General features: G+C 46.2%; 1 protein-coding gene across 1 annotated transcript in view; it reads left to right on the forward strand.

The window, feature by feature from the left end:
* The window catches only part of Eipr1 (EARP complex and GARP complex interacting protein 1), a 111,274-nt gene that overhangs the window by 67,442 nt on the left and 19,574 nt on the right, over positions 1-24,258 (forward strand). Inside the window, exons 4-5 of the mRNA XM_027424718.2 lie at positions 6,640-6,796; positions 23,517-23,616. Of these exons, the coding sequence (XP_027280519.1) occupies positions 6,640-6,796; positions 23,517-23,616 (257 nt within the window). The remainder of the gene's footprint in view (positions 1-6,639; positions 6,797-23,516; positions 23,617-24,258) is intronic.

Below are 24,258 nucleotides of genomic sequence, written 5' to 3' on the forward strand. Positions count from 1 at the left end.
CTTGCTGGGGCACAGTGCTATTTGGTGCTTTCAGCTAAAGCTATACTAGGTCTCCCTCTGCAGAGCTTGGCAGTCTTTGGAGAGGTGGTGTGATGAGGATAGTGGCTCCTCAGATTCCAGGTCAGTCTGCATACTCAGTAAGTAGTTCAGTGGTTTTCTGGTCAGATTCTGTATGTGTGAAGGTACCCGGGGCATTGGTGCACTCAGAGCTCAGGGGGCAAATGCATGCCTGGAGTAGGTGTTGGTTACAGTGACAATGAAGAGTGCTCTTTGAGGGTTAGTGGTGTCTGGAACATCCTCTTGTCACAAGGTAGATGTCTAGTCTCTTTTTTGGTGTATTTTTCTCTTTTAGTTTACTGACCATCCAGCCAGGCCACTGGCCATGCCCCTGTGTGTGCCATCTCTGCTTTCATGATTGTGGACAGAACAGTGTTTAAAGTCTTGTCAGAAGTGCCAGGCCCCTGACTCTGGATGGCTGCATCTCCTGCCCCTGGATGAGGCCTTCTGCACTCTCTCCTGCCTGCTCAGCATGTTGTCACCAACCATTGGTCAGTGTGATGTCCTGTGGGGGTTGTCTGCCAGCCTTGGACTATATCCCAATGGGCATGGGGGAGCAGACACATCTCTATGGAAGACTGTGCTCTGCTTTCCACTGTTTGTGTTTGCATCCAGGTTTTAGCCTTCCTGTTGTTTTTCTGGGAGGGAGTAGGCTAACATCTTTACCACCCTCTGGCAGTGTGGGGGGAGGGGGCAGTTTCAGAAGCTTCTGGGAGTGCACAGGCCACAGACGGAACATAGACATCTCCTAAACTGCCTGTCCTGCCAGTTTCGTTTTGTTAAGTATGGACCATGGAGATGACACAGAGTGGCACACACCTGGAGGACCTCCTGTAAGTAAAGCCCAGGGTTTTACTTGACATTTGGTCTGCAGATATCTCCATGATGACATGATGCCTTGAATCTCCAGCACACACCTGGCTAGGCAGGCCCTGCCATGTCTAGGTGTTTGTTACTCTTTGCCCAGTGATCGACCATATGAGCAAACAGCAGCAGGTGATTCTTGGGTGTGGACTGGAGTGACAGTTAGGGTGTTTATTCTTTCTAGGGCTGCTGGCCCCTCAGCCTGCTGCTGGCTCTACAGTCGGTGGGGTTCAGGTTTGAGACTGGCTCAGCTGGGCCTGGGGAAAGACTGCCTTCTGCCAGCTTCCTGCTCATTCATTCTTGCCGTTTCCAATGTCTCTGCACACTCGCATGCACGCATTCTTGTTAGGTAGTTGGATACATGTCTGTGTGTCCCTGAAGTGCCACCTCTATTTCATCCCCTTAGCTCTCTTCCAGTCCATCACTGTGCTCATGCCTTCCCTGACTTCTGGCTGTGGCAGTCTGCACATGGCCACTAGAGGGAGTGCCTGGGGGGGGGCAAGCTTAACTGCTGGAGTTGGAAGCTGCCACAGAGCTTGAGTAGGCTCTTTTTTTTTTTTTTTAAATTGATTTTTATTTAAATTAGAAACAAGCCTGCTTCACATGTTAATCCCAGCTCCCTCTCCCTCCACCCCCACCCCCAGCAACCCCGCCAAACCCCCATCCCATTCCCTCTCCACTCCCCAGGGAGGGTGAGGCTCTCCATGGGGGATCCCCAGTTTGTCATATCATCCAGTGCAGGGCCTAGGCCCTCCTCCATGTGTCCAGGCTGAGAGAGCATCCCTCCACATGGAATGGGCTCCCAAAATCCATTAGTACGCCAGGGATAAATACTGATCTACTACCTGAAGCCCCATAGATTGCCAAGGCCACCTCACTGACACCCATGTTCAGGGGGTCTGGAACAGTCCCATATGGAGCAGGTTCTTCTAATATGGGGATTGTTGTGTCCTGTGGTGTTTTTGGAAGCGTGTGCACTGTTTTCTCGCCCTTCAGCCCATGGGAGATCTGATTCTTCAACTATTCACACACTCAGGGTTGTCCTTTTTGGATTAGGCATTTGGCACCCTGCCGAGTGTGGTGTGTCTCCATTTGATTTTATTTTGCGTTTATTTCCCTAATTACTGAAGGTATTGAATATCCATTCCTGTAATGTGCTGACCATTTGTACATCTCCATTGCTGAATTGTCTCATTCAGTCTGCCACCCATTTAAAAAACATGCTATTTATTTTATTATCAAGTTGAAAGGCTCTTTATAACTTCTGGACACAGCCCTTAGCGAGTGATATGTATCATAATGTTTCCTCCTTGTTTTTTAATAGAGCTGTATTTGATGAAGCCCAAATAATAGTGTTTCCGTGAACAGATGTCCTTAATTTTAATGTCGCTTGCTGTCCATCTTTTCCCTAGTGACTGGCATGCCTCAGCTGTTGAAGAACTCTGCTGGCCTCAGGTTGTGAGGGTGTTAAATGTGCACCTGGATGGACCCTACTGTCCTGGATCCTCTTATGCTTTCATTTTCAGTCATCATCTGTGCTTAGTGCTTGAGACTGTTTGTGGTACAAAACTGACCCAGTATAATTTGTTGAAAGGCATTTGTCCACTTTCATGCAGTGGGCTTTTTGTTGAACATCAGGTGACTGTCTTGGCAAGGGCCCCTTTGTGGACTTTTGTCCTCCTTTGTACTGCTTGCCTATCTGTGCTACCAGAAAACTGACATCTAGCTTGAAGCCATTTTGCTTTTCTTTCTCAAGACTGTTGGGTATCTGGGGTGTACACATTCTCATGCAGGCTTTTGATTTCTGGCCCCCATGAGTTCTTTAAAGTGGTGAGTGTGCTTCCCATCTGACACACACTCTCTCTGTCTCTGTCTCTGTCTCTGTCTCTGTCTGTCTGTCTCTCTCTCTCTCTCTCTCTCTCTCTCTCTCTCTCACACACACACACACACACATTTTTAGTAATAAAGTTTTTCATGCCTTTAAAGAAGGTTTTTTATTATTTTTGATCATGCACATGTGTGTATGACTGTGTGTGGGTATGTGCACATGAATGCAGGTGGCCATGGGGGCTGGAGGTACAGGTGGTTATGAGTTGCCTGACATGGGTGTTGGGACTTGAACTCAGGTTCTTTGGAAGAGGGCCACGCTGCTCTTAACCATGGAGCCATCTCTCCAGCCCAGGGAGCCATCTCTCTAGCCTGTTGTGCCATCTTGTTGCTGATCAGTAGATAATCAGCTGAGTTCCATATCTCCTTTGAGCTGCTTTGTTCCTGATAGTGTCATGCAGATTCATGTACATTTTCTAGCTTACTACGGCAGTGCGACCTCTTCTTTTCCTGTTCTTCACTTTTACTTTTTTCTTGCCACACAGATGAAGTAGCTCTCCTTTTAGCACAATGTTAAGTGGCCTTGGCAGTACAAAGCTTCACACTTCATCCACAACGCTTACATTTGCTGTAGGACTTTTCTTTTGCTTCCAACTCTCTCCTCCCCCACGTTTCCATCCCCTTGTCTCCTCTCCTCTCTCTCTCTTCCCTCCCCTTAGAGTAAATTTTCTTCTATTTCTAGACTTCAGAGTGCTACAAAAGCCAAGACTGAATTGTATTGGGTGTTTCTGTAGTTTTGGTGATCATACTTTTTCCCCTTTAGCTTGTTAATATGATGAACTAGGTTGCTTAATTTGGAATCATCCCCATTTCCTCGCTTGTATTTTTTTTTAAAAGATTTATTTATTTATTATGCACACAATTCTGCCTGTATGTATGCCTGCCCACCAGAAGAGGGCATCAGATCTTATTACAGATGGTTATGAGCCACCGTGTGGCTCTTGGAATTGAACTCAGGACCTCTGGAAGAGCAGCCAGTGCTCTTAGCCATGAGCCATCAATCCAGCCCCCCTCGTTTGTATTTTTAATTATTTCATTCATCCACTGATTTATATGTGTTGGTGCATCTGGAGGTCAGAGGCCACCTTGCAGGAGCTGATTCTTTCCTTCTACTCCGTGGGTTCTGAGGATTGAACTTAGGTTGTCAGACTTGGAGGCAAGCACCTTTACCCATTAAGCCATCTTGCTGGCCCAACCTCATTTCTTTGCAACATTGCTATTTTTTATATACACCATCAAACTTCATTTAATATCACTTTTTGCATCTGTATTATTGTGATGTCACATAATATCTTGCAATGCCTTCTAGATTCTTATCAAGTAGGAAGCTCTCTTCTCTCACCCTCTTTCCCTCCATCCTTCTCTCCTTTGTGTTTCCTCCTTCTCTCCTTTTCCCCCATTTTGAGACAGGATCTCACTGTATCACAGCAGATTTTGAACTTTCAGTCTTCCTCCTCCTGCTTGTAAGTACTGGGTTAAAATCAGGAACTATGACACCTGCGATCTTGCCTGTTCTAGATGCTTAGGAAGATTTGTGATGTAATCCGCTGAACTTAGTCGTTTCTGTGCAAGACTTAGTTTTTCATTCGTTAATTTATTTAATTATTTGTTGTGTATGTATGTGTACGTGTGGAGGTGGGATGCCAACTTGCAGGAATTGAGTCTCCCCAGTGATTGAATTCAGGTCTCAGGCTTGATGGCCAGTGCCTTTACCCACTGAACCTTCTCTCCAGGCCTTAAATAGATCCTTGTCTAGTCAGAAAGTTTATTTCTTTAGTCAGTTCTGTTAAATGTTGGTCTTTCTACAAATTTGCCACCTTATCTGAATACTAAGCATCTTTAGTACAACCCTGCATCTTCTCAGTGTGACACTTCACCCTGTTTGTATCTGTTGTGATATCACATTTCCTGGAAGATGCTGACAGCCTGTGCTACCCTTTGTTGCTGCTCTAGGTACAAATATCTGGCCTTGCTCTTCTCCTTTGGGTTTTGCCCGTGTTTGCTTGTTTGTGCCAAAGCAGCACCTTTCATTATAGCCCAGACTGGCCTTGAGCTGAACATGTTTCTGCCTCAGCCTCTCCGGTCTGCGATTGTGGGCCTGGGCCACTGTGTCTGATGTTTTTTCCTGACCTGTTCTCCTGTTTACCTAGCTTCTTTAGGCAGCCAGGTGCTGCAGCTCCAACATCTACAAATGATGTAGTCAGGCTTGCTCTAAGCCTTTCCCACTGCTGCCTTCAGTCAGTTTTCCTGTATGCTAAGTTATTTGGCATTGAGCCATTTGCTTTTCATCTTCTATATGTCTGTCTATGTGGGCTTATGTCTTTAAAGCAAAATAGAAAAACACAGAAAAAATAAGAATAAATAAAACAAAAGAAAATAGGAACAAAGGATCCTTTTGTGGCATTCACAGTGATATGAAATGGTATGGCAATTGAAGCAAGTGTATGTACGTTCTATCAACAGTATCCTCTTGAATGCTCTTGAGTTGCTTTCTGTTGTGGGTTGGCTAATAATGCAGGGTGAACAGAGAGGAAGAACACCCAATAAGCAGTGTTCTGGCCAGCTGCTACGGGTGTTGAAGGGAGAGCACTTATCAGGAAGTGGGAACTGCTATGCCATAAGCACCTTTTCAATACTTAGAGTTAAATGACGTGACCCAAGGACTCTGGTGAGCAGCCAGGGTGGGACAGACGATCACTCCACAGAAAGTCTGCTTCCACCTTGGTGACCCCCACAGAGCAGCTGCTTGCCCTGCCCCCAACACTCCACAGAGTAGATGCTTTCACACCAGGGACCTGTTCATCAAGGCAATCTTTAAGGCCTTGTTTAAGGAAATGTTTAGCACATTTCCAACTTAATACTAAATGGCAGCTATGAGTGGTGCTGCTGCAATCCTAGTACCGGGGAAGTGGAACCTGGAAGGTGAGGAGTTCAAAGCCATCCTTGGATATATAGAAAGTTCAAAGCCTGTCTGGGCTATGTGAGATTCAGAAACAATTAAAACCAAATGAAACTAAAACTAAATGAAAAGCAAATTTAAAAGTATATCCCAGAATCTAATGTAAAATCTTAGTTTCAAATGCTTTCCCTGCTAAGATGTTTTCTGGAGTGCCCGAGACCTGTGCTGGCACATGTCTGGAGAGCTGTGAATCCACTCTTTCCATGTGAGTTTGTTTTCTGTGTCTTCTACACATGACTTCTCAGGGTACCCTAAGAACGCCCAGATCCCTGGAGTATCGGTAGAGTACCAGGTGTCCAGGCTCTGAGAATGGCACTAAGCCGCCTGCAGTGGGAGCTGGGAGGATGGGTCATGTTCACTGAGGGCACTATGCAGGTGCCTTGTGTGATGGCTGCTGTCCTCTCACATGTTGGCTCCCCAAGGAGCACACTTGGGTTTCACCTTGTAGCACTGCTACAAGACACAGACACCGACCATTTCAGACAAACTGAAGCAGAGCTTTTGACAGATGAAGAACATCTCAGTGTTTGACATTTGTTTATGATCCCATGAGGCTGTGAGTAGAGGCCCTTAGCATGGGTCTGGCAGTTATGGCAGTGTCCCCCACCTTGTTCCCTTTCTTAAAAAACACTGTCATCTTTTGAGGGTGTTAAATTCTCTAAAGCAGAATGGCGGTTTATAAGCCAGGGATATTGGGCTCCCTGCTGCTGATGCAGGCTATGCCTGGCTCCACTGGCGCTCAGGTTGGGCTGGCTCTGCATTCTGCTTCCTGCACGTTAGTATTTCAGGGAGCAGCATGCTCTGCTCATAGGCTTGTGTGAGTGTTGAGCTTATGTGAGGCTGAGCCCTGCTGACATTTTCCTTTTGCTTAGCTTCAGACAGCCGAGTCCAGGCATGTGCTGCTGTGTGGAGGATGCCCAAGGAATTAGAATCCGGCAGCCACGAGTCCCCCGACGACCCTGCAAGCACTGCGCAGACCCTGGAGCTGCTCTGTCACCTTGACAACGGGGCTCACGGCAATGTGGCCTGGTAGGATGCTACATATTTTATACACAGGGAAGAAGCCTAGAGGCTGCTCAGGTGCTGTGTGTACATAGCTGCCTTCACTTCATCCCGTCCCTCTCCCTTGGCTCCCCACTTCTGGTACTCTTTCTCTTAGATGTTTATCCTCCGTTGTCACTCTTAGCCCAGGTGTTTTCTAGGTTACTCTTCCCTCTTCTAAATCAGCATTGCTTGTAGCCACCTGACTGAACAATAGACTAGCCAGGCCTGGTGCAGCACTTAAAACAGTCATCCGTCACCTCAGCTTGAGAACACGAAAGTTTCTCTTCCTGTGGACTCCTTAGGAAGGAAGGGTGTGCCTGGTGATATCCTCAGGTGCCCCCATGTCTCTGCCCTTTCCTTTGGTTTCCTGTCAATCCTATGGCATGTACAGAGATGGAGAAATGTGACTACCATTTGTGGGGCTCCTGGGCAGGCTCTGTCTGTGTGGTTAGAAGTTGGCTTTATCTACCCAGGGCCTCCACACAGTGGCCAATGGCTGATCTAGTAAAATTGAGACACTGGCTTCACACTTCACTGCATGATGCTGTTATGGCTGTTCCCAGCAAAAATTGTTGCTTTACTTGATACCGTACACATCAGTGTCTGTGCCGAAGCCCATGCCCATGGGTGCATGTGCATGTCTGTAAGGAAACACGGATCCTCTGCCGGCAGTCAGCTCACCAATTAAATAAATCCAACCCAGCAAAATGTATCAAGCAGCTGTTGCACATACCCTCTAGGCTCCCAGGATGATGGTTGAGCATCAAGAGACCTGGCCTTAGGGAGTCATGGTCCCCAGGGGAGACCCAGAGCTTAACAGTCCCCCATGACAGGATGGGCTGTAACATACCCTGACCTGCCATGAGTGTGTACTGTGTCCCAACAGGAAGCAGTGAGTCACGATTGTTAGAAGACCAAAGAGGGACTCACCTGGAGGTAGCACTTGGAACTGGTCACTGTGGGACCAGACTGTCACTGTCTGCCACAGTCAAGCTGTGTGGGGCTTCAGGGGCTTCAGTGCTAGCCCTAGGGAATTTGTTTTCATGGCTGCTATATTTCCACTTGGTCACTGACCACTTGCTTGTCTAGAACAGCTCTAAGTGCAGATGCCACCCGAGTCTCCCAGGTGAAGGGAAACCAGAGTCCTTGAGCTGCAGGTGTGGGCACTTCTGTGCTGTCACTCTGCTGCCTAAGTAGAGTCTTGCAGAGTTCATGGCGTACAGTGATGTTCCCTGACTAACCAGGCCTTGGTGTATGGTCATGGGTGCCCTGTGTATGTATGTTTCCAGGGTGCCGTGTGTGTGTGTGTGTGTGTGTGTGTGTGTGTGTGTGTGTGTGTGTTTTTCCAGGGTGTCATGTACATGTATGTTTCCAGGGTGCCATGTGTGTATGTTTTCAGAGAGCAGACAAAGGAGTTCATGGACGGTGAGCTGTGACTTGGAGAGGGCTGGTCCTATCCAGAAGGTTCTCAGCTTGTCTGGGAATAAGGGGCATGACCGTTGCGTCCTTGACTTCCCAGCTTGCAAGTACTCTTGTCACACACCACTCAGAAGGGCATGCCACATGTGTGTGCACTGGAGGAAACTGGGTATCAGAGTGCCTGTTCAGTTTCTCTCTGCTGTGTACACTCTACAAAGGCTGAGCCAGTATGTGTGGTTAACACTGATGACCATCCTCAGATTCATCTGGAGTGCTCTTGATTTTGATGTCTCAACTTCTCTTTGGTTTTTTAATGCATCATTGTATATCCTTTTTTCACATGTGTTTGTTTTAGGTGTATTAATTTAAATAACTGCAGTTCCACTGGCTATTGTAGGAATGACTTGGGAACTCTGTGCACCCTTCTCTTCGGTTCCTATGGTAACTGCATGATGGCAGAATACTAGTGACTCCACTATCCCTGGAGGTTTCACAGCAAGCCTGTGCTTATGTGTGTAAGTTCGGTTCCTAGTAACCCATCACTGGAGGCAAACTCCCTGAATGGAAATGCCATCTTATAGTCATTGCATGAGTTACCTGGCAGGACCTTAATGTGGAAACATGATACTTAATTGAAAAGTAATGACTTGCCAGTAAGGCAACGAGGGCTGACAAGTGTTCCTCAGCCACCACTTTCTCTGCACTGTTGGGACAGAGGCTCCATGCTGAGCTTAGTGGAGTTGTCAGGTGACCAGAAACTGTTGCTAATAACTTTCTTGGCTCTGCCTCCGCTTCTGAGAGGTCCTGTGCTCCATCCCTGCACCATGACCTGGCATCATCACATCTATGTCATCTTCTTCCTTCCAGCCAGTGATCCCCGCCCCTGCTCACATTCATGCTCATCCTCATTGACCGTGCTTAGTCAGGGGCAAGGCTGCTTCTTCAGCACCACAGACAGCACTGGCCCAGTGGCTGGGATTGGATCACTGCCAGCCACAGCGAGGTAGAAAGATCTGCCTGTGTCTGAGTCAGGACACTTTGTCCACTGAACCTGTGAAAGGGCCTGACAGTGTCCTGCAGCGTGGGGAATGAAGCAGAGGCCTGCTGACGTCTTAGAGGGCTGCTGGACTTGTGGCAGAAGTTTGCCTCCTGGCCACATGAACACAGCAGCTATTGTCACTTGGAACTGGCTGCTGTTTCATGTGTTGGGAATGCCTAACCTCATCAGAGTAGGCTTCCAGCGCACTCACAACCTCCAGTGGAGGGCAGATACAACACGGCAGGCTTTTGGGGGAGGCTCTGCTACCTTCCCTAGCATTCAGATTCTCAGGTGGCTTGCTGTTGCCCTGGGTGAGGCAGTGGACTCAGGCACAATCTTGGCTCTGACTTCAGGTCCAGAGCCAACAGCCTACCATGCTCTTAGTTTGGTCTTCTTTTCTCCCGTGGATTGGGTGTTTTGGGGATGGTACATACCTTTCTAGCTCTAACTTAGTGAGATGCCGTGGACTCTCTCCTGACACTTGGTGCCACAGTGCCACAGGACTTTGCTACTAAGAATCCAGCAGTGAGTGAAGAACTTCTTCCCTGATGCCTTTGCATAGAGTGACATACCATCTGTTCTGGCTGAGGTGGCTGCAGAAGAAACTTGCCAGAGAAATGGCCCCAGTGTGCCCAGCAGAGGACTGGAGGCCGCCCAGTTGCATCCCTCTGTGGTGAATCAAGTGAGCAGACAGGCAGCTTCCAAGTGGATGTGGACCCAACACTGGGGGGTGTTTTGGCCAGATATTGCTGGTCTGCTGTGACATTTTGACCATTTTAGTGTGTTACACACTGAAACATCAGGCCTTGTATACAGCTGCATTTCTATAACAAGAATCTACATAGCACAATGAACAGAATTCTACTTGTCACTGGTGTGGGAATGGAGGCCAGAAGAGGTGATTGCCAGTGTCACTTTTCTGAGTCCATTACACACTTTTACTCTTTAAGAGTAGATAAGGACTATCTATTTATTATTTAAAATGTTATGTGAAGAGTTTTGCCTGCACATAGGTGTTTGTACCACAGATGTACCTGATGTTTGGGGAGTGGGACAGAAGAGGATTCACTGGAACTGGAGTTGCAGATAGTGTGAGCCGCCACATGGGTGCTAAGAGTCCTCTGTAGGAGCAGCTGGTGGTCTTAGCCACTAAGCCATCCCTCCAACCTGAGGTCATCTTTTTAACATTCTTCCATTTATGTTTTGTGTAGTACTCGTTGAGTTAGTGACTAGACTGACGCGCGTGTGATGTTTTACTGTGGGTATGTTAACTCTGGACCACCATGCTCAAATGCTTCTAGCACTTTCTATCTGCCCATCTTTAGGGGTCCCAATAAAGGGGAGGCTTTCTGGAGCCCAGCCTATGAGAAAATGAGGTGATCACTTTCCAAGAGTCATATGGTGCAGCAGCATCACCCTGGCTTTAATGGCTGGTTCTGCCATTCTCCATCTCCTTCTGATGGTCAGGAAGCCTCCAGCCACTTGGTAGTGAGCACTTGGGCCAACAGCTGAAAAGCCAAAACAAGAGAAACCTCACCATGTCCTGTTGTGTGCCCCTTCCAGTAGTGTGTGGAGCAGTTCTGCAAACCATTCCCTTCTCCTTCATAGGAGATTTGCTTTATTAGTCGTCAGAAGCTTTGAGAATGTGTACAAAATTAATTGCAGCCCACTGAGGCGTCTTCCCAGCTCCTGCATCCAGGATCTGGCTTGTGGAGGTGTCAGTATTAAACATGCAACTCCATGCAGGTTTTTCTCTGGTAGCATTCTGAGTGGCTGGCATTGAACAGCCAACTGACCCCTGCTTCCTGAGCCAGCTGCTGAAGAAGAAACACCCTCCCATACAGATAGAGTAAATATCACACTGAAATGCCAGCCAGGCCGAGCATGCAGGACACCTGGGAGGGCTGGCGTGCATAGCAAGATGGTGATTAGGAAGTAAAGGGCAGGAGTGGTGTTGAGAGAGGAGAGGGAGGGGACCCAGAGTGCTTGTCAGGAGTAGAAGACCTGGCCCTGTCTCTTTCTCTCTCTGCTTTTGGTTTTTGTGAGGAGTGGACATTGACATAGGGTGAATATTGTAAGGAACAAGTTGATGGTTGCCCCAAGTCCTGCAAAGCTGCTTGAGGGAAGGGAACACATCTGCGGTTTTCAGAGGTTTGTGTTCTGACTGTCCAGAGACAGCAGAGATTTGTCAGTGATCACCACAGGTCAGTGTTAGATGGGCCACGTCATTAGAAGAGTCGTTCCAGTGTCACTGCAGTTCATAAGCTGATTTCCAACAACTGGTCAATACCAAACTTGTCCCTTAGATTGTTTCTTAGTTTGTCCAGGAAAAGGACAGTTCTACAATGTCAAAGCTCAGTATGAAAATCCTTCCATGTTTCCTCAGTAACCACTGTAAAAGGAATGTCCTTGCCCCATATGAGTATTAGAAAGGTCAGCTGTTAAAATGCAACTTACAGACTGTTTTTCCTGGGAAGAGTCAAAGTACAGAAATCTGAAAATACAGTGTAGAAAGTGTAGGTCACTATTCACAGCAAAGAGAAATTCATATTCTCCCCAAACTTTAGCTCATTTCCATTAGATAAACTGCTTTAGGAGTATGTTTCTGTTTTGGTCCTCTTCTGAACTGAGTGTCACTCAGAACGTGGGAGGAAACGGAGAGTGCACCATTGTGCCCTGTGGAGAGGGAGGAAGCTAGTTTATTCTAGCTTTCTCCACCAAACGCTGCAGACTGGGCAGCTTTTAAATAGCAGAATTCTGTTCCTGTTCATCTTGACATCTAGAAATCCAAGCTCATATTCCCCACAGTCTTGGCATCTGATGATGTCCCTTTGTCCAGCTCACCAATGGGTCCTGTTACTGTGCCTTCCTGTATACATAGGAAGATGAGCTCCCAGGGCCTGTTGCTTCTGATGCGGCCACCAATGGTGTTGAAGTTCTGTTATTGAAACTTGAGGTCCAATAACAATTTTAATCCTAAAGGTGTGATGATTCTGTGTGTAGGACATTTTTCTATAGCTAGCACTCCTAATGCTGAGGAGGTGAGAGTTGAGAAGACTGAAGAACTTACCTAGACGATCAGAAGGACATTCCAATATTAGTTTGTTTTTTATTTCAAAGTTTACTATAATTTAAAAGCTACCTTTGAACTTGCTGAGATCTAGGAACAAGAATCTTTGGAGTTATATAATGTGTCCTTGGAATTAGTTGAACATCACCTGGGCTTGCTGTGTTTTCCCTGAATCTTAGATGGACTCCAGCAAGGAGAGCGTTGGGCATTGGTAGCCTAGTGAAGGAGGCTGGGACTCTGAGCATGAGCCAGGGCAGGGTCCAGGGTTGGGGTGGATTTTGGATTCCCTATATTAAGATGACCCGAGCCAGCGCTGCTCCTTCAGCTCTAAGGGTGATGAGGAACAGGCTCTGCTCTGCCCATCCCTCAACCTTCCTCCACCCCAGGCAGTAGTGTACCCTGGGATCTGTGTGGAGTAGAGAGTTTGTGTATCTCCCCTCAGTGCACATCTTCCCTTTGTTCTTGCATGGTTGGTGGGAGAGGGCTTCCCTGTTACACTCAGTCTCTGTCCCTCTTTGACTGGTAGAAGGCATCTTCTCTCTTAAGCTGGGCATACATACTTTGGAGCTGTGCCTGAGCTGTTAACTGAGTGTTACACTCCAGAGAGGAAGAAAACACCTTTCAAAACCACCTTCTCCTCACCTCCAGGCTGTGTTTGCCCTTGGCTTTCTGTCTTCCTGAAAGTGGAATTTTTCTGGTTGATGGAGCCATAAGTTTGTCCCAGTGAGATGTCAGAATAAACAGACTTTTAATAACCAAGTCACCTGGTGTCAAAAGTTACATGCTTGCCTGTCAGAAAGTTCCCAGGCAACATATCAACACGACTCTGTCACTAGAAGTATTCCTTATGTCACAGCATAAAGGCCCTGTACCTCTGTGGATAGATCAAAAGGGCTTGTTGACTTTCTGATGTGGCTCCCAAAGCTGCTTTTTCAATCCTTAGAGCACTTGTGTGAGGTTTATTAACCAGATCTGTGTGCCACAGGAGCATTATTTTGTGATCCAAAGAAAGAGTTTATTACATTGAATTTATTGTGCAATATTATTTTAAAAGAGTTGACTTGCATAGACACATTTTTTGCCTTTCCCTACTTAATAAGTAACATGTGGTAAACCTGGCAGTTGTGGCTACCACTTCTCATGCAATGGGACCTGTGTGGACTGTTCTACCCTCTTGTTAAGCTGTCCTGCTCCTCCACTTCTTGTCCTTGATGGTCAAGGGACATGAGGAGGAACGCAGATAGCAATTGCAGATTTAAGTTGTGCTGGGGTTGCTTTGAGAGCTTCCTGGTGGTCATGGAGCTGTCCCTAGGTGTAATGGAGAATTGTTAGTTTTGGGCTCATGCTTAAAGGAAAGTGTGCTTTTGTTTGAACATGAAACCTGTTGAATTAGATCTGTCATCTTGCTCCTGTGGCCCTCGTTGGTTTCCTCCAAGTGCCTCAGCTGTGACTTCAGTGGATTTATTCACAGTCAGCCCTTGCTTGTGTTTTTTGCACCACAGTTATATAGGGACAGAGCACATTCCATCTGGCTGTGTGGTACTGTATTCTTGACTTTTTAATATTGTTTATGTCCTCATTCTTTGGTAGAGTATAATAAAAAGTGGGTGATTTTTATGAACAAAAAATAAATAAAACTTAGTTTGGAGTGGAAAGGACGGCAGGAACCATAGGCTGTTTCTCATTTATAGCACTGTTTGATGACGGTGATACACAAGAAGACAGAATTTCCCTTTTTATTGCCTGTTGTGTACTACATCTATCATAAACAGTGATGACCAGAGGAAGATTCCCTATAAAACAACAACAGAGGCAATGGCCATGTGTAAAGGTCATTGGCAGTGCAGCTCTGGAGAAGCTCTGCCAGCCCTGCCCAGTGCTGCAGCTCCATGCTGCCTGCAGGAAACTGAAATCCTTTCCGCCTGTGTCTTGTGAGCACATGCTGTAGGATAAAAGACAGACTGCAAAGTAAGAGTTAGGACAAGGGAGGGTGGGCTCATCAACAGGCTGGTGTGTTCTGAAGGGCCCACTCAGGGTTCATGCTGCTGCTGGAGAGTTAAGAAGGGGCTGCTCCTCACTTTCGGCATCCTCCCAGCAAAGTTCCATGAAGTGACCACAGCAGAAGGAAATCCTGTGGGCCAGAGTATGTTTTCTGTGGGGTGTCTGCCTTCTGCACACGACCTGCAGGAATCACAGTTTTCTGGAGGAAGAGACTCGGGGCTTCTGTTTGTACTTGGGACATGCCTGATGGCAGCTTTCCTTTGTTTACCTTCTGTGTGTCCTCTGTAGGTGTTGTCTTTGCTCTGCCTATAGATTCTAATTGGTGAGCTACCAAAATTTCTTACAATTTTGAGGTGTCTTACAATGGTGACACGGTTTTCTGGGAGTCTATTGTCAGAGATTCCAAGAAGCCTGACTCCAAAATGTCTTGGCTTTTAGGGCCTGGGGCTGTGATGGTGGAAGCAGGAAGCTGCTCTGTGTCCCTGACTTGGATGAGATGTATCTTGTGTGTGGTCACTGGTGGTTTCCATGTTGTTTCTTCTCCTCCCCAGTCCTTAAGCCCACTTTGGACTTGTCCTAAAGGAAATGTCCAGAAGCTTTCTTAGTCCTGCTGGGATGGTTGTTTGCTTCTTCCAACTCTCTTTTAAAAGACTGCTAGTGAGCCATTAGCGACATAGTCAGTATGACCCTGGAGCACCTGGGACCATGGGTTGGCACCTGCATGGCTTAGGGTGGATGACTACCAGTGACCTTAAGCCAAGTACTGGGAAGGTGACTCTGTGCTCCAGGACTCCAGGTGCATAGGAGAGCAAAACACAGCTAAGTGTTTGCACTTTACAGAGCAAGAGCTAAGTGTCTGGCCTCTGCTGGTTACCTTCCTCTTAAAACCAGTATCTGTGGTGCATTTATATAAGTGGGGTTGTATTAATAGACAAAATACCTCACAACAGAAACCTAGGGAAGGAAGGGCTCTTAGTTTGAGGGTGTAGTCCATCATGCCAGGGAAGGCATATGACGAGAGCAGCTTGTAGCTGTGGTGTCAGTAGGGGGTATGGGTCACATCATATCTGCTGTCAGGATAAAGAGATATATGCTGGTGCTCAGCTCACGTTCTCCTCTCTGGCTTCCCAAGTTGCTGCAATTAAAGGCTTCTGGCATGAGTAGCAGATAAATGGCCATCAAGCAGGTAAAATATGGATATATTTTAAAGACATGGGGTAGCTCTGGCTGACCTGGCACTAACTATGTAGCATAGGCTGAATAAGAACTCATTACTATGTAGACCAGGCTGGTCTGGAGCCTACTATGTAGCCAAGACTGACCTCAAACTCACAATGCTCTTTCTGCCTTTGCCCCCTGAGTGCTGGTGTTAAAGGTCTTCACTGCCATGCCGGCTTCTTTTTCTAGTCTCAATTTACTGTTTCAGGGGGATATTTTTCTTTCAGGCTTGTACCTTAGCCTCTAAGTTGCTAATGGAAGTCATTTGTGACTTTCAATTTCATAAAACAAACAATAACAAAATGACTTCATTGAAATTACTCACTCGTTTTTTGGGAAAAGAAAGCTTTTCTTTTTTTTTCCCATGAGTATTTTCTACCCATGGCCTGCTAAATCCCATGACTTGCACACTCTCTTCTTGAAGGCATGGCTTTTGGCTAGAGAAATAAATGTCTGTCTTCTCTTTGCTGAGTTGCACACCCAGGAAAGGTAGCCTTCTGATGGAAGTGAGGATTCTGTGAGTCAGAAGGTGCGGGAAGAACCTGTAGTGGTGTCCAGGTGCTGCCAAGCTGTGAATTTAGATGCCTGTCATACAATCTTGGAGCACAGTTGACACTGGGGGCAGTGAGAGTCCAAAGACACAGAATGAACAGCGTGGGCATTCTATCTCTCCTTCTGCCAGGGTGCCAGCAGCCCTCTCCCTGGGCTACCCTGGCCAAAGCTTGGGCCATTTTGATTTCCTCTGAACTCCTGGTTTCAGTATTCTGTGGTCTGCTTGGGAGAGTCTGGCAGTGTGGCCTGATAGCCAAGATGGTTCGTGCTCTTTCCTCTAGGTGGTTGTCCTGAGAGGACGAAGGAGTGTGGCCACCATTCTGAGGGCTCCATGCCTGCTTCTAAAGATAGCAAAAAGGATGCCAATGAGGAGAAAGCCCACATGTTTGGAACAGAGTGGTAGCATGGATGGACGTTGAACGGGTGGCTTTTGAGAAAAGCCTGAGCACCCTGGCCACATAAACAAATGAAGAGTTCTGTGTCCCCGTTGATCTTTTTGCTCTGGCAATAATTCGGCCAGCATTTGCCTCCCACTCACTGGGGCCTTCCCGTAAGTAAAGTTTTATTACATTGTGCCTGCCAAGGTTTGGTCCCGTGTCTCCTGTAACTGCTTTTATGCCAGTCCAGAAAGCCACACTGCTCATCTAGTTTACACTGTTTACCATCCAGCCCTTGTGGAGGAGGCTTGATGAGGCCCACTCATGCTGCTTGACACAGTGACTCCCAACTCAGAGGTTTTCACATTTTTGCTGAACAGATTATGGATCTTACTTAATGTTGTGAGTAGCGTTATAGTTTTTATTTTCCAGTTGGATAAATTTGATTGCGTGCTAAAAGGAAGACGAGTGATTCTCTGGTTCACTCGTCCAGGCCTATGCTTGCTGAGGATTTGTCCCAGTGAAACACTGATGAAGATCGAGTCCTCACAAGTCAGTAAGGGCTTCTGTGAAGGCTGCTTTTTAGACATGGTCCCCTAAAGAACAAGTTCACAAGAGACCGGGGAGCAGCCACTCTCATGTTTCAGGAGGTGCACATTACCTCATTGTCACAGAAATGCAAATCAAAGCAACAAATACACTTTTGGGGGAATTGGGAGTTCTTAACAGAATGACCAGGGTCACATTTGTGACCAAAATGGGAATGGACCCCTGTGGGAAGAGGCTGCAAGCACATCTGTCAACCCAGAAATTGCAGTCCCAAGAACCGGTCTTCATATGTGCCAAAGAGTTTATCTCCCAGATACCTACTGCCTTATCATATGAATCAGTTGTGTGAAAAATTGGAAAGAACCCAGAACCATCATGTAACAGTAACCAGATTTTAAAGGCACAGAAATCCTGGGGCTGGAGAGGTGGGTCAGTGGTTAAGAGTATTTACTGGGGCTGGAGAGGTGGCTCAGCAGGTAAGAGCACTGACTGTTCTTCCAGAGGACCCAGGTTCAATTCCCAGCACCCACATGGCAGCTCACAACTGTCTGTAATTCCAGTCCCAGGGTTCCTGACATCCATGGAAAAACACCAATGCACATAAAATAAAATAAATAAATTAGAAAAAAGAGTATCTACTGTTCTTGCAGAGGACCCGCGTTTGATTCCCAGTACCTATATGACAGCTCACAACCACCTGTAACTCCAGTTCCAGGGGATCTGATGCCCATTTCTGGCCTCTGTGGTTACCAGTTACTCATGTGGTACACAGACATACATGCAGGCAAAACACCCATATATATATATATATATATATATATATATATATATATAATGAAAATTTTAAAATGTTAAAAATTACAGAAGTCTGTATACTGACTTCTGTGAAGCCTGTGAATAGAAGTGTGTTCATTTGACCATGGCTGTTTATCAGGATAAATTTTAAGAAAGCACAGAGGTTGCATAGTGATACCAATGGCTGGTGATAGTCCTCCTGGGAGCCTCTGTGATTGTGTTATTGGCACCCTGCATGTTAGAGATAGCCTAGAGAGCACATGTCCCAAGCAGTGTGTCATCATCTCAGGTTGGGAGAAGGTGACGGGTGCCAACCTTTCTAAATTCACATCTTTTAACTTGGGTATTTGACTTTATGTGAGCAGAATAAATTAACATCAAGGTTCAACGAGGTGTCACAAAAGCTGGTGCCATCCTGAACTCAATGCCCAGAGGAGGGTCCTTTAGTACCCACTGAGAGCTAGTTATTATTTGTTAACAAGATTTGTTAGATGTGGGTGGTTATATTTTCCAAGCTCACTGAAAAGGAGTGAGGACAGTGCTGGCAGGGGCCACATGGGAACAGTAAAGATGATCAGCTGAGCTGCCATTAGCAAACCCTGGTGAAGAGCGGGGAAGCCAGTGCCACAAACACACACACAGCAAGTCTGTGTGCTAAGTTCCCCAAAGCAGAAAGGAGGGAGAGAGAGAGAGAGAGAGAGAGAGAGAGAGAGAGAGAGAGAGAGAGAGAGAGAGAGAGAGAGAGAGAGGAGAGAGGAGGGGGGGAGGGAGAGAGCTCCAGGTGGGTTCCAGCTACCAGTCTTAAGATAACAGCAAAAGTCAGCCTTTAAGGGAAATAAACGTCTCTAGACAAATGGCAGTGGAATCACATACAGTAAATTCATGGGGTGCAGCAAAAGTACCTCTGAGAGGAAATTTCGTAGTGATGAATATTGATGTTAAGTTTATAGTGATGAGTATCTTCCTGAAGTGTGTAGTGGCAAGTATCTGCATTAAGTTTATAGTAAGGAGTGTCTGCATTGTTTGTAGTGGAGATTATCTAAGTGTGTGGTGGTGTGGTGAGTGTCTGCATTAAGTGTGGAGTTGTATCTGCATTAAGGAAAGAGATCACATGCACCCAGCATGTGGCAGGTGGTGACATGCAGTGTTTGACATGAGACAGGTGGTGACATGCAGTGTCTGGTATGTGGCAGTATCTTGCATAAGGCAGCGGTGACACACAGTGCCTGGCATGTGTCAGGTACTTCTTAAGTGTCAAGTCTCACTGCAGTATTGTTGTAGCAGGCTTCCTATTGAGAGTTGCACTGAGCTAAAATTGGCCTTGCAGTATTTCCACAAAATATGACAGGCTAAAGTCCCTAAAAGATAAAATTCAACAAGCTTAGTTTTGCCTGTGGAGTTTAAGAGCTCCCAAACTTGTGTCCCACAAAGATCATCAACACCACAGATAACACTGCTGATGGAAGGGCAGGATGGCAGAGTGCTGCATCTGGTACCCTGGGAATTCCAGGTGAAGAAGCAACTCTGCAGTAATGCAGTGGGGGCAAGGCATGAAAGCTGGATGTGTGAGCTTTGACGAGGCTGCCCTGCATGTTAAAACTGGGAATGGGATGCCGGGTGGTGGTGGCACACACCTTTAATCCCAGCACTTGGGAGGCAGAGGCAGGCAGATCTCTGTGAGTACGAGACCAGCCAGGTCTACAAAGTGAGTTCCAGGATAGCCTCCAAAGCTACAGAGAAACCCTGTCTCGAAAAACAAAACAAAACAAAAACCCAAAAAACCAAAAAGAAAAAAAAAATGAGAATGGGAGCAGACATGTTTGGACATAAAGGACAGAGGGGCCCAAGTGTCTGTGTCCATCAAGGGCCTGCAGGGCTTTACTCACCTGCTTTCAGCAGTCACAAGAATTACTTCCCCAGCAGCCCTCTTCCTGAGGAGGCACTTGTTCCTTTGGGGAGCAGCATTTTTCCTGAGGAGACTCCTGTGCTCTTGGGGAGCAGCCCAGCGAATGGGCTTCTCCTCCCTGAGCTGTACCTCATATGTGGGCTCTCTACTCAGTTCCCCTCTGTGCATCTTAAGTACACCGGACATACTTGCTTGTGCAGTGCTCTTCTAGGCTGTGGGAACTGACATTTGACCAGGAATCCAGACATTCAGCTGTGAACAGTGTGAGGGGTGGTGCACATGCCACCTAGAAAGGTAAGAGACAGTCCCATACATCCAGTGAGGACAGCTCACTGCTGTCTGTGGGGCAGATGATGAGAGGCGGTACCACCTCCCGGGAGTCTCAGTGTCTGCGGACTATGGTTCCCTGTAACTGACTTGCCCTTTCTGGTGTCAGTTCTGGGCCAGTGAAGAGCAGTGATGCTCCCACCTCAGATCAGAAGGGAGTGTAAGATGCTGGTATGCTTCTGATTGGGTGCCTAAGAATTTCCCCTTTTGACCCTCTCCATTTTGTCTTGCTACCTGTTACTTGCACAGAACTCTATTTCAGGGAGCTTCCTGTCTACAAGCAGGCAGTCTCATGGCTTTCTCGAAACCACCTAGCATTGTCTACGCTTATCTAGCAAATATGTAGTGAGACATGCACCCGCCCAGCTACCGGGGTCCTAGAGCAGGGATGAGCCTCTCTGGATTTGGCAAATGCCATGTCTTACCTGCCTGCCCCTTCTAAGCTCCATAGCCGCTGTCTATAGGTTTTACATTAATTATGACCTTTAGTACACAAGTAACAGAGACTTTGTGTCTGGGACATGAAGCTTTTGTAAATGCTCAGCTGTAAAGAACTCAAAACCAGGTTATTTTCTAAAGCTGCCTCCTGTGAGCCTTAGCATATGTGGCTTCTTTTCAAATTAGAATATAGTTTTCCTTTTTGGATATAAAAGTTCTATAGCCACTTGAAAATAATTTTATCCATTCCCCTGTTCAAAATACTGAGAAATGTGAGATTTTTCTCAGAGACAGATAGATCTGCCAATGAGGAGGCAGGGTGGAGCAGTGTGTGATCATCACTCTGGTCAGGGGAAAGGGGCCATTGCAGGCTTTTGTTAGCAGGAGCGATGTCTTGTTCACAGGGTCCTATGAGCATTGGGTTAGGATGGTGTGAGAGCACTTCGGTGTGACTTTTGTCATTGCTATAACCACATATCTGGCAGAAGCAACCTAAGTGGGTGGGGAGAGGGTGTATTTGGGCTCATGGTCTGAGGGGATACAGTCTACTGTGGCAGAAAAGACATGACAACCCATGCCAACCGGAAGAAGCTCCTTACTTAGGAAGAGAAGCCAGCCTATAAAACATCAAGGCTCACCTACACTGAGACTTGATGGGTGTAGCTTTGGAGGAATATCTAGGAGATGAAATCTGAGAGCAAACTTCCTGTTCCTCTGGCTCTTAGAATCTTTCCACCCCTTTCCCATGGTGATCCCTGAGCCTTACATTCAGGAATTGTGTTGTAGATCTGTCAGTTAGCACTGGACTCCTCGTGATCATTTATTCTCTGTATTTTCATCAGTTGTATTTTTCCTGTAATGATCTTCATCTGTTGCAAGGCGGTAAGACCTGTGTTTAACCTGTAGCTGTAAGGATAAATATTTAGAATGTAGTTTATGGTTTAGTGAAATGGTTGTTGTAGGTTCTCTTCTGAGATCCTTGACTTCCCTAGCCCTGGGTGGTTGGCTGTGTTTCCTGTACCAGGCATGGTTTTTCTCTTGTTGAGTGAGCCTTAAGTTCACCTAGAGTGCTTCTGGGTTATTCCCAAAGTATGCATGCCACTACTGCACCCTTAGGGTTATTGTGCCATGCTGGTTGTTGCTTTAGTTCATAGGTGTCATAGCTGGGTAGACTATTGGTTGCTTCCCTCCCTTGGAAACTTTCATGGAACCTTCTGATCCCATGAAAACAGTGACCTGAACTGGTGGGGATATGGGTTCTGAATGGTGAGGTTTTGAAAGGGAGGACAGGGATGAGAAATAAAGAAGACAAAAACAATAGGTGGAAACCAGGAGGTCGTGAATAAGATGATGTTAAGTTTACTAAGAAGCAAACCAGACTGTGGTGGTGAACGCCTTTAATCCCCACACCTGGGAGGCAGAGCCAGGTGGATCTCTGTGAGTTTGAGGCCAGCCTAGTCTGCAGAGTTCCAGGACAGCCAGAGCTGGTACACAGAGAAACCCTGTCTTAAAAAAATCAAACCAGACCAAACCAACAACAACAAAATACCTCATTCTTTTCCCCAAACAAACAAAATGTTTGGGGGGGGGTGGCAAAATGGCCAAGATCAACTGAGAGCTAAGTTAGACAATGTTGGCAAAGAGAACACTGGGATATCTCTAATACAACTACTATAGGATTGATAACCACAGCCTGGAAGAAGAGTTGGCTCCCCACAAACACAGCCTTAACTTCTGTGAGGCACTGGTTCCAGTGTCAGATAGGCTTTGCTAAATCCATTCCAGAACCAAAGTTCCCTTTGTTAATCTGGGCTATCTCACTCAATGTGATCTTCTCTTATTTCACCCGCTTTCTTGCAAAATTTATGGTTCCAGTTTTCTTTACAGCTGAATAGTATTCCATCTGTATAGTACCACATTTTCATTATCCATTTGTCAGTTGAAAGACATTTAGGTTGCTTCCACTCTGAGGTTGTTGTGAATAGAGTGGCAATGAACATGGCTGAGGGATTATTTGTAGAGTAGTTTGCTGAGTCCTTTTACTGTATGCTGAGAAGTAGTACAGCTGGGTCACGGTAGATTTATTTTTAGCCATTGAGGGCTCTGCACACAGATTTCCAGAGTGGCTGGAGCAGTCTATAATCAAGCTTATAATTAATAAAGGTTCCCTTTTCTCCACATCCTCTCCAGCCTTTGTTGTTGGTTGTTATGATGGTTTTTCCATTCTGACTGGGTAATAAGGATCTCTAAGTTGCTTTAATTTGCAGGTCTCTCTCTCTCTCTCTCTCTCTCTCTCTCTCTCTCTCTCTCTCTCTCTATTTTCCCCTTGTTTTGAGAACTCTCTGTTTAGATCCCAGTCAGTCACCTCATGTTTCATTTCTTTTTTCTTTCTTTCTTTTTTTGACTCTGTCTTTTGAGTTCTTTATATATTATGAATATTAATCCTCTGTCAGATATATAGCTGGCAGAGTCTCCCATTCTACGGGCTTCCTCTTCAACATCTTCTCCATTGATTGTTGAGTAGAAGCTTTTTAGTTTTATGAAGTTCTTTTTGTCAATCATTGGCTTCAATTCCTGGGCAAATGGAATCCTATTTAGAAAGTCCTTTCCTACACCTGTGTTCTACAGCCTATGTTTTCTTCTGGCATTTCCAGTGTTTCAGGGTTTACATTCCGGTCTTTGACCCATTGGACCTTCCTCCAGACAGACAGAGAGGACTGCTGTCTCCTGCAAAGGGACTCAGGCACCATTCAGAGAACATGCCCTCACAATCTTCTTCTACCCAATGCTGAAATGCTGGGGGTCACAGCTTTGACATATGACTTTGGAGCCACTGAGACAATGGTAGTGTCTCTGACATATGTTATTAGATGCCAGTGTTAATAATAAACACTAGAGGCTTTGGGCCAGGAAAGAGCTTGCTTAAGTGTGAAACTTTTTTTTATAAAAGCTGTGGCTACAGGCTTGGGGATCCCCATTGGTCATATTAATATTTGGCATTTGTCTTTCTTTAGTGTCGTGTGGGAGCCGATGGGGGATGGGAAGAAGGTCATTTCTCTGGCTGACAGCCGCATCCTGCTGTGGGACCTCCAGGCTAGCTCAAGCCAGGCTGTGGTGAGTAAAAAGGACAAAGGTCTCACTGGGTGGTCTTTAGAATTGGACCTTTTGGGTTGAATGCAGAATACACTTCCTGTTCCACACATTTGGAATTTTGAAATAATTATCACACAGGAATGATGAAGGGACTGAGGTGTAAAGTGGAGAACTGAGTGCTAGGCCTTGTGGGTACAAGTTGAAAGCACCGTGAGGTGGTCCTGAGCCTTGAGGAGGGTGGCTGAATTCAGGTCCAAGTATGCTCTTTTCACGAGGCCTCTTTAGGATTACATTTGAGGAGAGACACTTATGCAGGCTTGATTCCACATTGCTGGCTAGCTTCTCAAGTATTTACATGGATTTTAAAAATGAATTATAGCACTTTCTTGGAAATCAGTTTGTTTTGGATACTCATTTTGAGTATTTTGCCTTTTGAAGAGTTAAGTATTCTGTGTATTTTTCATGTTTGATTCCTTAGATCTTTCTTTTTTAAAATGCATGTTTACAGGCAATCATAATTTCATTGTACTTGTTGTCAAAATATCACCTGTAGAAAGAAGAAAACTGCAATGAGACCTTACAGTGTCATGTCTCCAAGGGCCACATTGTCACTTTCACAGCATCCATGGGTGGGCCCTCAGGTGGCCATGACTTATGTTTATT

This window comes from Cricetulus griseus, chromosome 7 (assembly GCF_003668045.3).
Source record: "Cricetulus griseus strain 17A/GY chromosome 7, alternate assembly CriGri-PICRH-1.0, whole genome shotgun sequence".
Lineage (NCBI taxonomy): Eukaryota > Metazoa > Chordata > Mammalia > Rodentia > Cricetidae > Cricetulus > Cricetulus griseus.